The sequence below is a fragment of the Cuculus canorus genome, chromosome 1, assembly GCF_017976375.1.
Source record: "Cuculus canorus isolate bCucCan1 chromosome 1, bCucCan1.pri, whole genome shotgun sequence".
In the NCBI taxonomy this organism is placed as follows: Eukaryota; Metazoa; Chordata; class Aves; order Cuculiformes; family Cuculidae; genus Cuculus; species Cuculus canorus.
The window spans coordinates 207,638,389-207,651,932 of record NC_071401.1 but is presented as its reverse complement, the minus strand read 5'-3'; the positions used below and the strand labels follow the sequence as shown (position 1 = coordinate 207,651,932).

Here is a 13,544-nt window from a genome sequence, read left to right as displayed (position 1 = left end):
GGGGTGTCCTCGGTGGGGTTCTCCCTGGATTGGGTTGTCCATCAATTGTGGTGTCTGTAAATTGAGGGGTGTCCATGGTTTGAGGGGCGTCCATGGGTTGGGGTGTCCCAGGTTGAGTTGTCCGTGGTTTGAGGGGTGTCCATGGGTTGTGTGTCCATGGTTTGAGAGGTGTCCATGGGTTGGGGTGTCCGTGGTTTGAGGGGTGTCCATGGGTTGGGGGTGTCTCTGACTGGGGGTGTCCCTGGTCCCAGATGTCCAGCCCTACGTCCTGCAAGAGCCCCCCGTGAGGGCGCACATCTGCCCCCACAACTGGATCCACTTCAGGGGCCACTGCTACGGGTACTTCACCCAGAGGAAAACCCAGGCCGAGGCGCAGGTGGGTGCTGGGGGGCAACTGGGGGGGCTTCGGGATGGGATGGGGACGGGGGGCACCCCAGGACCTGCGAACTGGGGGGTTGCAGCCTGGGGAAGGCACCCCAGATGGTTTTGGGGAGTTCCTGTGCCCGGGTGGGTGCTGAGCCCCCCCTGTGTGCCCCCCAGGAGGAATGCAGCCGCTATGGCCCCACGGGGACTCTGGCGTCCATCCACACCGAGGGGAGCAGCGTCGTCCTGGGCGAGTACGTGGCCTCCCAGCAGGATAGAGACAACGTCTGGATTGGCCTGAAGGACGAGGAGCACGTGAGTGATGTCCCTGAGCACCCACTGACCCCCCCGAGCACCCACTGATCCCCCTGAGCACCCACTGGCCCCATCTCTGAGCACCCACTGACCCCCCCGAGCACCCACTGACCTCTCTGTGCACCCACTGATCCCCTGAGCATCCACTGACCCCCACCCCGAGCACCCACTGACCCCCCTGAGCACCCACTGACCCCCCCGAGCACCCACTGACCCCCCTGAGCACCCACTGACCCCATCTCTGAGCACCCACTGACCCCCCTGAGCACCCACTGACCCCCCTGAACACCCATTGACCCCCCAAGCACCCACTGACCTCTCTGAGCACCCACTGACACCCCTGAGCACCCACTGACCCCCCCGAGCACCCACTGACACCCCTGAGCACCCACTGACCCCCCACGAGCACCCACTGACCTCTCTGAACACCCACTGACCCCCCCGAGCACCCATTGACCCCATCCCTGAGCACCCACTGACCCCCCTGAGCACCCACTGACCTCTCCGAGCACCCACTGACCCCCCTGAGCATCCATTGACCTCTTTGAGCACCCACTGACCCCCCTGAGCACCCACTGACCCCCCCGAACACCCACTGACCCCCCTGAGCACCCACTGACCCCAACCCTGAGCACCCACTGACCCCCCCGAGCACCCACTGACCTCTCTGAACACCCACTGACCCCCCCAAGCACCCACTGACCCCATCTCTGAGCACCCACTGACCCCATCTCTGAGCACCCACTGACCCCCCTGAGCACCCATTGACCCCATCCCTGAGCACCCACTGACCCCCTGAGCACCCACTGACCTCTCTGAGCACCCACTGACCCTCCTGAGCACCCACTGACCCCCCTGAGCACCCACTGACCCCATCCCTGAGCACCCACTGACCCCCTGAGCACCCACTGACCTCTCTGAGCACCCACTGACCCCCCAAGCACCCACTGACCCCCCTGAGCACCCACTGACCCCATCCCTGAGCACCCACTGACCTCTCTGAGCACCCACTGACCCCATCCCTGAGCACCCACTGACCCCCCAAGCACCCACTGACCTCTCTGAGCACCCACTGACCCCATCCCTGAGCACCCACTGACCTCTCTGAGCACCCACTGACCCCCCTGAGCACCCACTAACGTCCCCCAAGCACCCACTGACCCCCCTGAGCACCCACTGATGCCTGACCCCCACCCATGACCTCTCCTTGCCCCCCACCCCCAGACCGGGACATGGAGGTGGTCGGATAGCTCCGTCCTGGACTACCTGCACTGGGATTGGGGTCAACCCGTCCAATGGAGGAACTGGTACTGTGTGGTCCTCGGGCAGAACTCAGGTCAGTGGGGGGGCTACGGGGAGAGGGGAGGGGGCACGGGATTGGGCGGAGGGGGGATTGGTGGAGGTGGGGGTGATGGAGATGATGGGGTGAAGAGGAGGAGGGTGATGGTGGAGATGATGGAGATGATGGGGTGAAGAGGAGGAGGGTGATGGTGGAGATGGTGGAGATGATGGGGTGAAGGGAATGGGGTGATGGGAGCGATGGAGATGGGGTGATGGGGTGGTGAAGGTGGGGGTGATGGAGATGAGGGGATGGTGATGGGGGTGATGGGGGTGATGGAGGGGAGGGGCTAAAGGGGATGGGGTGAGGGGGAAGAAGGTGATGGGGCAATGGAGAGAGGAGTGGTGGAGATGGGGTGATGGAGACGAATGGGTGGAGATGGGGGTGATGGGGTGAAGGAGACAGAGGTGATGGAGATGAGGGTGATGGAGATGATAGGATGGAGGTGGGGATGATGGGAGGATAGAAGTGGGATGGAGGTGGGGGTGACGGGGGAATGGAGATGGGGTGGAAGGGAGGGGTGATGGGGGGATGGAGGCACTGAGGGGGTGTCGGGGCTGGGGGTGACTCGGTGTCCCCTCAGCTTTCCAGTATTGGCGCAACTACTCCTGCCAGGAGCAGTTCCCCTTCCTCTGCCAGTACCAGGTGTGAGGGGGGGCTGCCCCTCACCTCTCTGCTCCCATGGGGTCACCCCCCCACATCGCACCCCCAATCCTTTCCACCGACCATGCACCCGCTGGCAATAAAGCTTGGCTAGAGCACCCAGTGCCTTGAGTTGGGGACATCAGAGCTGGGGACACCCCAACTTGGGGACACCCCAACTTGGGGACACACCTTGTATGGGGACACCTTGAGTTGGGGACCCTCTGAATTGGGGACACCCCCTCGGGGACACCCCCTGTGTGGGGATCTCTCCTGTATTGGGACCACCTGCCTTGGGGACATTTCTGCTTTGGGGACACCCCTGCTTTGGGGACACCCCCTTGGGGACCCATTGAGTTGGGGACCCACTGCCTTGGGACACCCCCTGTATGAGGACCCCCTGAGTTGGACACCCCTGTCTTGGGGACCCCTTGTATGGGGACCCTTTGAGTTGGAGACCCCCTGAGTTAGGGACATCCCTTGTATGGGGACCCCTGCCTTGGGGACCCCCTTAGTTAGGGACCTCCTGCCTTGGGGACACCTTGAGTCGGGGATCCTCTGTCTCGGGGACCCCCTGTCTTGGGAACATCCTGCCTTGGGGACCCCCTGAGTTGGACACTCCCTGCCTTGGGACACCCCCTGTATGGGGACCCCCTGCCTTGGGGACCCCCTGATGTGAGGACCCCCAGCCTTGGGGACACCCCCTACCTTGGGGACCTCCAGCCTTGGGGATCCCCTGAATTGGGGACTCCCTGAGTTGGGGACCCCATGATTTGGGGACGCCCTCTGAGTTGGGGAACCCCTGCCTTGGGGACACCCCCTGTATGGAGACAACTTGTGTTGGGGACACCCCCTGTATGCGGACACCCTGTATGGGGACCCCCTGAGTTGGGGACCCCCTGAGTTGGAGACACCCCCTTGGGGACACCCCCTGTATGGGGACCTCCTGTATGGCGAAACCCTGTATGGGGACCCCCTGCCTTGGGGACACCCTGATCTGGGGACCCCCTGCCTTGGGGACCCCCCACTACCTTGGGGACCCCCTGAGTTGGGACATCCTGATTTGGGGACCGCTTGCCTTGAGGACTCCCTGATTTAGGGACCCCCTGACTTGGGAAAACCCCCTGCCTTGGGGACCCCTTGAGTTGGAGACCCCCTGAGTTGGGGACCCCCGAGTTAGGGACCTCCTGAGTTGGGGATACCCCGTACCGTGGGGATACCCTTGTCTTGGGGACCCCTTGAGTTGGGGACCCCCTACTTTGGAGACCCCCCTGTACAGTGACCCCCTGCCTTGGGGACACTCTGTACTGGGGACCCCCTGAGTTGGGGACCTCCAGCCTTGGGGACACCCCCTACCTTGAGGACACCCCTGTTTGGGGGACCCTTTGTACAGGGACACCTTGAGTTGGGGACCCCCTGAGTTGGGGACCCCCTGAGTTGGGAATCCCCTGAGTTGGGGACACCCCTGCCTTGGGGACACCTTGAGTTGGGGACCCCCCTGTTTTGGGGCCCTCCCCGACCCCGAGCGGAGCCAGGGCTGCTGCGGGTCCTTTATTGGGGGGCCCTTCTGGGGGGCCTTTTGGGGTTCAGGAAGGTTTGAAGGCACGGGAGGTGATGGGCTGCGGGTTTGGGGGTGCAGAGAGGTTTGGGGGTTCTGGTCGATGTTTGGGTGCAGTTTGGGGTGTGGTCGATATTGGGGTGCAGTTTGGGGGGGTCCTGGTCGATATTGGGGTGCAGTGGGGAGGGTCCGGTCGATATTGGGGTGCAGTAGGGTGTCCAATCGCTGTTGGGGTGCAGTTGAGTCCTGGTCGACGTTGGGGTGCAGTTTGGGGTCCCATTGATGTTGGGGTGCTGTTAGGGTGGTCTGGTCCATATTGGGGTGCGGTTGGGCGTCCCAGTCGATGTTGGGTTGCAGGATGGGGTCCGATCGATGTTGGGGTGCAGTGTGTGTGTGGGGGGGGTCCGGTCGATATTGGGGGGCCGATTTTGGGGTACCCCCCTACTGCACCCGCTGGCACAGGAAGGGTTTCTTCTCCCCGCAGGATTCTCCCTCCCAACTCAGGAATCCTGCAGGGGGGGGGTGTCAAGGTTTTTTGGGGGGTTCCAGGCTTTTTGGGGGGGGCTGGAGGGGGGTCGTCCAGCTTTTGGGGGGTTCTTAGTTTTGGGGTGCCCCCCCTCTCACCCGTTGACTCCTCCAAGGCGGCGCAGCGGCTGCTGTCGGAGTCCTCGTCCCCCCTCCGGGGGGGGCAACGCTGGTCAGAGCCCCCCAACCAACGCCACCCCCGGCCCTGGGGGGGCAGTGGGGGGGGGGGAAAAATGGGGTGAGGAGGGGAAATGGGGGGCAGTGGGGGGGCAAAATGGGGTGAGGAGGGGGAATAGGGGGCAGTGGGGGGGAAATATTGGGTGAGGAGGGGAATGGGGGGCAGTGGGGGGGGGAAATGGGGTGAGGAGGGGGAATGGGGGGCAGTGGGGGGGGAAAAATGGGGTGAGGAGGGGGAATGGGGGGCAGTGGGGGGAAAAATGGGGTGAGGAGGGGGAATGGGGGGGCAGTGGGGGGGAAAAATGGGGTGAGGAGGGGGAATGGGGGGGCAGTGGGGGGGAAATATGGGGGCAAAATGGGGTGAGGAGGGGGAATGGGGGGCAGTGGGGGGGCAAAATGGGGTGAGGAGGGGGAATGGGGGGCAGTGGGGGGGCAAAATGGGGTGAGGAGGGGGAATGAGGGGCAGTGGGGGGGAAATATTGGGTGAGGAGGGGGAATGGGGGGCAGTGGGGGGGGAAATGGGGTGAGGAGGGGGAATGGGGGGCAGTGGGGGGGCAAAATGGGGTGAGGAGGGGGAATGGGGGGGCAGTGGGGGGGAAAAATGGGGTGAGGAGGGGGAATGGGGGGGCAGTGGGGGGGAAATATGGGGTGGGGAGGGGAATGGGGGGGCAAAATGGGGTGAGGAGGGGGAATGGGGGGCAGTGGGGGGGCAAAATGGGGTGAGGAGGGGAAATGGGGGGCAGTGGGGGGGGAAAATGGGGTGAGGAGGGGGAATGGGGGGCAGTGGGGGGCAAAATGGGGTGAGGAGGGGGAATGGGGGGCAGTGGGGGGGAAAAATGGGGTGAGGAGGGGGAATGGGGGGCAGTGGGGGGGCAATATGGGGTGGGGAGGGGAATGGGGGGGCAAAATGGGGTGAGGAGGGGGAATGGGGGGGCAGTGGGGGGGAAATATGGGGTGGGGAGGGGAATGGGGGGGCAAAATGGGGTGAGGAGGGGGAATGGGGGGCAGTGGGGGGGCAAAATGGGGTGAGGAGGGGGAATGGGGGGCAGTGGGGGGGGGAAATGGGGTGAGGAGGGGGAATGGGGGGCAGTGGGGGGGGGAAATGGGGTGAGGAGGGGGAATGGGGGGCAGTGGGGGGGGAAAAATGGGGTGAGGAGGGGGAATGGGGGGGCAGTGGGGGGGGCAAAATGGGGTGAGGAGGGGGAATGGGGGGCAGTGGGGGGGGGAAAATGGGGTGAGGAGGGGGAATGGGGGGCAGTGGGGGGCAAAATGGGGTGAGGAGGGGGAATGGGGGGGCAGTGGGGGGGCAAAATGGGGTGAGGAGGGGAAATGTGGGGCAGTGGGGGGGGGAAATGGGGTGAAGAGGGGAAATGGGGGGGCAGTGGGAGGGCAAAATGGGGTGAGGAGGGGGAATGGGGGGGCAGTGGGGGGGGAAAATGGGGTGAGGAGGGGGAATGGGGGGACAGTGGGGGGGGAAATGGGGTGAGGAGGGGAATGGGGGGGCAGTGGGGGGGCAAAATGGGGTGAGGAGGGGGAATGGGGGGCAGTGGGGGGGCAAAATGGGGTGAGGAGGGGGAATGGGGGGGCAGTGGGAGGGCAAAATGGAGTGAGGAGGGAATGGGGGGGCAGTGGGGGGGCAAAATGGGGTGAGGAGGGGGAATGGGGGGCAGTGGGGGGGGGGAAATGGGGTGAGGAGGGGGAATGGGGGGCAGTGGGGGTCAAAATGGGGTGAGGAGGGGGAATGGGGGGGCAGTGGGGGGGGGGAATGGGGTGAGGAGGGGAAATGTGGGGCAGTGGGGGGGGGAATGGGGTGAAGAGGGGAAATGGGGGGGCAGTGGGAGGGCAAAATGGGGTGAGGAGGGGGAATGGGGGGGCAGTGGGGGGGAAATATGGGGTGGGGAGGGGAATGGGGGGGGCAAAATGGGGTGAGGAGGGGGAATGGGGGGGCAGTGGGGGGGAAATATGGGGTGGGGAGGGGAATGGGGGGGCAGTGGGGGGGAAATGGGGTGAGGAGGGGGAATGGGGGGGCAGTGGGGGGGAAATGGGGTGAGGAGGGGAATGGGGGGGCAGTGGGGGGGGAATGGGGTGAGGAGGGGGAATGGGGGGGCAGTGGGGGGGAAATGGGGTGAGGAGGGGAATGGGGGGGCAGTGGGGGGAAAAATGGGGTGAGGAGGGGGAATGGGGGGGCAGTGGGGGGGAAATATGGGGTGGGGAGGGGAATGGGGGGGCAAAATGGGGTGAGGAGGGGGAATGGGGGGCAGTGGGGGGGGAAAATGGGGTGAGGAGGGGAATGGGGGGGCAGTGGGGGGGGTCAAAATGGGGTGAGGAGGGGGAATGGGGGGCAGTGGGGGGGGGAAATGGGGTGAGGAGGGGGAATGGGGGGGCAGTGGGGGGCAAAATGGGGTGAGGAGGGGGAATGGGGGGCAGTGGGGGGGAAAAATGGGGTGAGGAGGGGGAATGGGGGGGCAGTGGGGGGGAAATATGGGGTGGGGAGGGGAATGGGGGGGGCAAAATGGGGTGAGGAGGGGGAATGGGGGGCAGTGGGGGGGGAAAATGGGGTGAGGAGGGGAATGGGGGGGCAGTGGGGGGGGTCAAAATGGGGTGAGGAGGGGGAATGGGGGGCAGTGGGGGGGGGAAATGGGGTGAGGAGGGGGAATGGGGGGCAGTGGGGGGGCAAAATGGGGTGAGGAGGGGAAATGGGGGTCAGTGGGGGGAAAAATGGGGTGAGGAGGGGGAATGGGGGGCAAAATGGGGAAGGGGGGCGAGAAATGGGGGGAATTAAGAGGTGGGGGGCAAAATGGGGTGGGGGCGAAATGAGGGGGGAGAAATGGGGTGGGGGTGAAATGAGGGGGGAATGGGGGAGCAGTGGGGTGAGAGGGGACAAAATGGGGGGGAATGGGGGAGAAATGGGGTGGGGGTGAAATGGCGGGAAATGGGGGGCAAAGGGAGGGGTAAAATGGAGGGGAATGGGGTGAGGGGGGCAAAACGGGGGGGGCAGATGGGGTGAAGGGGAAAATGGGGGGCAAAATGGGGTGAGGGGAAATAGGGATGGGGGAAATGTGGCGGGGGGCAAAAATGGGGGGAAGGGGGTGGGGGAAGGGGGGCAAAATGGGGTGAGGGGGGAAAATGGGGGTAAATTGGGGGGCAAAAATGGGGGGGCAAAAATGGGGATGAGTGAAGGTGAGAGAGGGTGAGGGGGGTGCAAAATAGGGGGGAACGGGGGGGCAAAATGGGGTGAGGGGGCAAAAAGGGGTGGGAAGCAAAATGGGGTGATGGGGAAAAGGAGGGGGATGGAGTAAAATGGGGGGCAGTGGGGAGAAAAATGGGGTGGGGGGGTAAGAGGGGGTGAGGAGAGGGAAATGGGGGCAAAATAGGGGTGAAGGGGGGCAAAATGGGGGGGCGAAATGGGGGGTGTGGGGTGATGGAGGGTCAGGGTGGCCAAAAGGGGGGTGTGGGGTGATGAGGGTCAAAATGAGGGGTGCAAAAGGGGAGTTAAAAAGGGGGTGTGATGGGGGCAACATGGGGTGAAATGGGGTGAGGAGGGGAAATGGGGGGAGAATGGGGGTCCAAAATGGGGGTGAAGGGGGGAAATGGGGGTGGGAGGGAATGGGGCAAAATGGGGGGGCAGTGAGATGTAAAAAGGGGGGGCAAAATAAGTTTGGGGGTGGAGGGGGTGAAAGGGGGGGCAAAATGGGGATGGGAGGAAATGGGGGAGTGGGGAAAGGGGGGGCAAAAAGGGGGTGATGGGGAGAAAAAGGGGGTGAAGGGGAGTAAAAAGGGGGGCAAGAAGGGGGGGGCAAAATGGGATTGGGAGGAAATGGGGGAGTGGGGGTAAGGGGGGCAAAAATGGGGTGAGGGGGAGAAAAAAGGGGGTGAAGGGGAGAAAAAAGGGGGTGAATAGGGGCAAAAAAGGGGGGCAAGAATGGGGGGGCAAAATGGAGTTGGGAGGAAATGGGGGTAAAAAGGGGGGTGAAGGGGTGCAAAATGGGGTTGGGAGGAAATGGGAGAGTGGGGGTAAGGGGGTCAAAAATGGGGTGAGGGGGAGAAAAAAGGGGGTGAATGGGGAGAAAAAAGGGGGTGAACGGGGCAAAAACGGGGGGCAAGAAGGGGGGCAAAAATGGGGGGACAAAAAGGGGGGTTGAAGGAGGGCAAAATGGTGTTGAGAGGAAATGGGGAAATGGGGGTAAGTGGGGCAAAAATGGGGTGAGGGAGGTCAAAAATGGGGTGAGGGGGAGAAAAAAGGGGGTGAAGGGGAGCAAAAAGGGGGGGCAAGAGTGGGGGGCGCAAAATGGAGTTGGGAGGAAATGGGAGAGTGGGGGTAACGGGGGGGCAAAAATGGGGTGAAGGGGAGAAAAAAGAAGGTGAACGGGGAGAAAAAAGGGGTGAATGGGGGCAAAAAAGGGGGTGAATGGGGCAAAAAAGGGGGGGCAAAATGGGGTTGGGAGAAATGGGGGAGTGGGGGAAAGGGGGGGCAAAAATGGAGTGAGGGGGAGAAAAAAGAGGGTGAACAGTGAGAAAAAGGGGGTGAACAGGGGCAAAAAAGGGGGACAAAATGATGGGTTGGGAGGAAATGGGGGAGTAGGGGAAAGGGGGGACAAAAATGGGGTGAGGGGGAGGAAAAAGGGGGTGAATGGGGAGCAAAAAGGGGGTGAAGGGGAGCAAAAATGAGGTGAACGGGGAGCAAAAAGGGGGTGAACGGGGAGCAAAGAGGGGCAAGAATTGGGGGGCAAAATGAGATTGGGAGGAAATGGGGGAGTGGGGGTAAGGGGGGCAAAAATGGAGTGATGGGCAAAAAAGGGGGTGAATGGGGAGGAAAAAGGGGGTGAACAGTGGCAAAAAAGGGGGTGAACGGGCAAAAAAGGGGGTGAACAGTGGAAAAAAAGGGGGTGAAAGGGCAAAAAAGGGGTGAACGGGCAAAAAAAATGGGGCAAAATGGAGATGGGAGGACATGGGGTATTTGGGGGGAAAGGGGGTCCAAAAATGGGGGTTTTGGGGTGCCGGGGCCCCCCTCACCCTGCGGTAGAGCCCGATCCAGACGTCCTCCTCATCCTCATCGTCGCGGCGTTGGCGTTGGGCGATGAAGGCGGCGAGGGCGCGGTGCTCCGCGGGGCCATGCAGAGAGGCGAGGCCGCAGCCGCTGCACGAGGCCCTGCACCACCCCTGCGGCCCGGGGACAACGGCGAGGGTGTGGGGGTGAGGGTTTGGGGGTGAGGGTTTGGGGGTGAGGGTGGGCCCAGGGGTGAGGGTGGGCCCATGCAGCGAGGTGAGGCCGCAGCCGCTGCACGAGGCGCTGCACCACCCCTGCGGCCCGGAGACAACGGCGAGGGTTTGGGGGTGAGGGTTTGGGGGTGAGGGTGTGGGGGTGAGGGTTTGGGGGTGAGGGGGGGCCCATGCAGTGAGGCGAGGCCGCAGCCGCTGCACGAGGCCCTGCACCACCCCTGCGGCCCGGAGACAACGGCGAGGGTGTGGGGGTGAGGGTTTGGGGGTGAGGGGGGGCCCATGCAGTGAGGCGAGGCTGCAGCCGCTGCACGAGGCCCTGCACCACCCCTGCGGCCCGGAGACAACGGGGGGGGTTTGGGGGTGAGGGTTTGGGGGTGAGGGGGGGCCCATGCAGAGAGGCGAGGCCGCAGCCGCTGCACGAGGCCCTGCACCACCCCTGCGGCCCAGAGACAACGGCGAGGGTTTGGGGGTGAGGGTTTGGGGGTGAGGGGGGGCCCATGCAGCGAGGCGAGGCCGCAGCCGCTGCACGAGGCCCTGCACCACCCCTGCAGCCCGGAGACAACGGGGGGGGGTTTGGGGTGAGGGTGGGCCCAGGGGTGAGGGTGGGCCCATACAGAGAGGCGAGGCCGCAGCCGCTGCACGAGGCCCTGCACCACCCCTGCGGCCCGGAGACAACGGCGAGGGGTTGGGGGTGAGGGTTTGGGGGTGAGGGTGGGCCCAGGGGTGAGGGTGGGCCCATGCAGTGAGGCGAGGCCGCAGCCGCTGCATGAGGCCCTGCACCACCCCTGCGGCCCAGAGACAACGGCGAGGGTTTGGGGGTGAGGGTTTGGGGGTGAGGGTGGGCCCAGGGGTGAGGGTGGGCCCATGCAGTGAGGCGAGGCCGCAGCTGCTGCACGAGGCCCTGCACCACCCCTGCGGCCCAGAGACAACGGGGGGGGTTTGGGGGTGAGGGTGGGCCCATGCAGAGAGGCGAGGCTGCAGCTGCTGCACGAGGCCCTGCACCACCCCTGCAGCCCGGAGACAATGGCGAGGGTTTGGGGGTGAGGGGTTTGGGGGTGAGGGTTTGGGGGTGAGGGTGTGGGGGTGAGGGTGGGCCCATGCAGAGAGGCGAGGCCGCAGCCGCTGCACGAGGCCCTGCACCACCCCTGCAGCCCGGAGACAACGGCGAGGGGTTGGGGGTGAGGGTTTGGGGGTGAGGGGGGGCCCAGGGGTGAGGGGGGGCCCATGCAGTGAGGCGAGGCCGCAGCCGCTGCACGAGGCCCTGCACCACCCCTGCGGCCCGGGGACAACGGGGAGGGTTGGGGGTGAGGGTTTGGGGGTGAGGGTTTGGGGGTGAGGGTTTGGGGGTGAGGGGGGGCCCATGCAGTGAGGCGAGGCTGCAGCCGCTGCACGAGGCCCTGCACCACCCCTGCGGCCCGGGGACAACGGCGAGGGTTGGGGGTGAGGGTTTGGGGGTGAGGGTTTGGGGGTGAGGGTGGGCCCATGCAGAGAGGCGAGGCCGCAGCCGCTGCACGAGGCCCTGCACCACCCCTGCGGCCCGGAGACAACGGGGGGGGTTTGGGGGTGAGGAGGTCTTGGGGGAGGGTTGGGTCTTGGGGGGTTTTGGGGGGGCAGTGTACCCCAAATCCCTCTCAGGCTTTGCACCCACCTGCGCCTCTCGCCAGGAGAGCTCCCAGGAGAAGTACCCGTAGCAGCGGCGCCCCAACTCCAGCCAGCCCGGGGGGCACTCGTGCCGCTGCACCCCAACACCCGGCAGAGGGCGGGGGGCTGTAAGGGGGGAGGGCAGGGGGATTAGGGGGTGCAGGGGGTGCAGGGGGATTGGGGTGCAGGGAGATCAGGGGGTGCAAGGGGATTGGGGGGTGCAGGGGGATTGGGGGTGCAGGGGGATCAGGGGGTGCAGGGAGATTGGGGGTGCAGGGGGATCAGGGGGTGCAGGGAGATCAAGGGGTGCAAGGAGATTGGGGGGTGCAGGGAGATTGGGGGGTGCAGGGAGATCGGGGGTGCAGGGGGACTGGGGGGTGTAGGAGGATTGGGGGTGCAGGGGGATCACGGGGTGCAGGGGGATAAAGGGATGCAGGGAGATCGGGGGTGCAGGGGGATTGAGGGGTGCAGGGGGATCGAGGGGTGTAGGAGGATTGGGGGTGCAGGGAGATTGCGGGGTGCAGGGAGATCGGGGGTGCAGGGGGATCAGGGGTGCAGGGAGATGGGGGTGCAGGGAGATTGGGGGTGCAGGGGGATCAGGGGTGCAGGGGGATTGGGGGGTGCTGGGGATCAGGGGGTGCACGGGGATAAAGGGGTGCAGGGAGATCGGGGGTGCAGGGGGATCAGGAGGTGAAGGGGGATCGGGGGGTGAAGGGGGATCGGGGGGTGCAGGGGGATCGGGGGTACAGGGGAATGAGGGGTGCAGGGGGATGGGGGGGTGCAGGGAGATCGGAGGGCACATGGAGATCGAGGGGTGCAGGGGGATCGTGGGGTGCAGGGAGATTGGGGGGTGCAGGGGGATCGGGGGTGCAGGGGGTGCAGGGGAATTAGGGAGTACAGAGGAATTGGGGGTGTAGGGGGATTAGGGGGTGCAGGGGATCAGCGGGTGCAGAGAATCAAGGGGTGCAGAGGAATTGGGGGTGTAGGGGGATTAGGGGGTGCAGGGGATCAGCGGGTGCAGAGAATCAAGGGGTGCAGAGGAATTGGGGGTGTAGGGGGATGAGGGGGTGCAGGGGATCAGGGGAATTCGGGGGAGCAGGGGGAATTGGGGTGCAGGGAGTCCCACCTTGCAGGGTGGGGTGCAGGGCCAGGGTGCTCAGCAGGCAGAGCCGCAGCAGCGCAGAGGGTCCCATCCTGACCTTCCTGCAACCCAGGGAGGGGGTGGTGGGAGGGGGCAGCACCCACTACCCAGCACCCCATCCACTGCCCCAGCACCCACAGCACCCAGCACCCACCACCTATCGCCCAGCACCCCATCCCTGTCCCAGCACCCACCACCCAGCACCCCATCCACTCCCACAGCACCCACAGCACCCAGCACCCACCACCTATCGCCCAGCACCCCATCCCTGCCCCAGCACCCACCACCCAGCACCCCATCCACTGCCCCAGCACCCACCTAACACCCACCTCCAGCGCCCAGCACCTATCGCACAGCACCCCATCCACTGCCCCAGCACCCACAGCACCCAGCACCCACCCACCATCCAACCCCAGAATCCAGGACCCACCACCCCAGGACCCCCCCAGGACCCCTTCAGCACCCCCCCCAGCACCCACCCAACCCCAGAATCCAGCACCCAGCACCCACCCAGCACCCCATCCCTGCCCCAGCACCCAGCACCCACCCAGCATCCAACCCCAGAATCCAGGACCCACCACCCCAAGACCCCCCCAGGACCCCTTCAGCACCCCCCCCAGCAC

At 65.0% G+C, this 13,544-nt stretch overlaps 2 protein-coding genes across 2 annotated transcripts in view; one reads left to right on the top strand and one right to left on the bottom strand.

Moving 5' to 3' along the window:
• LOC128852462 (C-type Lectin CRL-like) overlaps positions 1 to 2,764 on the top strand; it is a 3,022-nt gene extending 258 nt beyond the window's left edge. Inside the window, exons 2-5 of the mRNA XM_054069295.1 lie at positions 252 to 376; positions 541 to 678; positions 1,903 to 2,014; positions 2,601 to 2,764. Coding sequence (XP_053925270.1) covers positions 252 to 376; positions 541 to 678; positions 1,903 to 2,014; positions 2,601 to 2,668 — 443 coding nt within the window. The 3' untranslated portion in view covers positions 2,669 to 2,764. The remainder of the gene's footprint in view (positions 1 to 251; positions 377 to 540; positions 679 to 1,902; positions 2,015 to 2,600) is intronic.
• Positions 2,765 to 4,504: 1,740 nt separating this feature from the next.
• Positions 4,505 to 12,973, bottom strand: LOC128850924 (dromaiocalcin-1-like). The gene is made up of 5 exons (XM_054056197.1): positions 12,907 to 12,973; positions 11,788 to 11,906; positions 9,933 to 10,079; positions 4,842 to 4,947; positions 4,505 to 4,726 (listed from the first exon to the last, which is right to left on the bottom strand). Exons 1-5 carry the CDS (start codon positions 12,971 to 12,973, stop codon positions 4,659 to 4,661), a joined length of 507 nt encoding a protein of 168 aa, XP_053912172.1. The 3' UTR covers positions 4,505 to 4,658.
• Between the last annotated feature and the right edge of the window lie 571 nt (positions 12,974 to 13,544).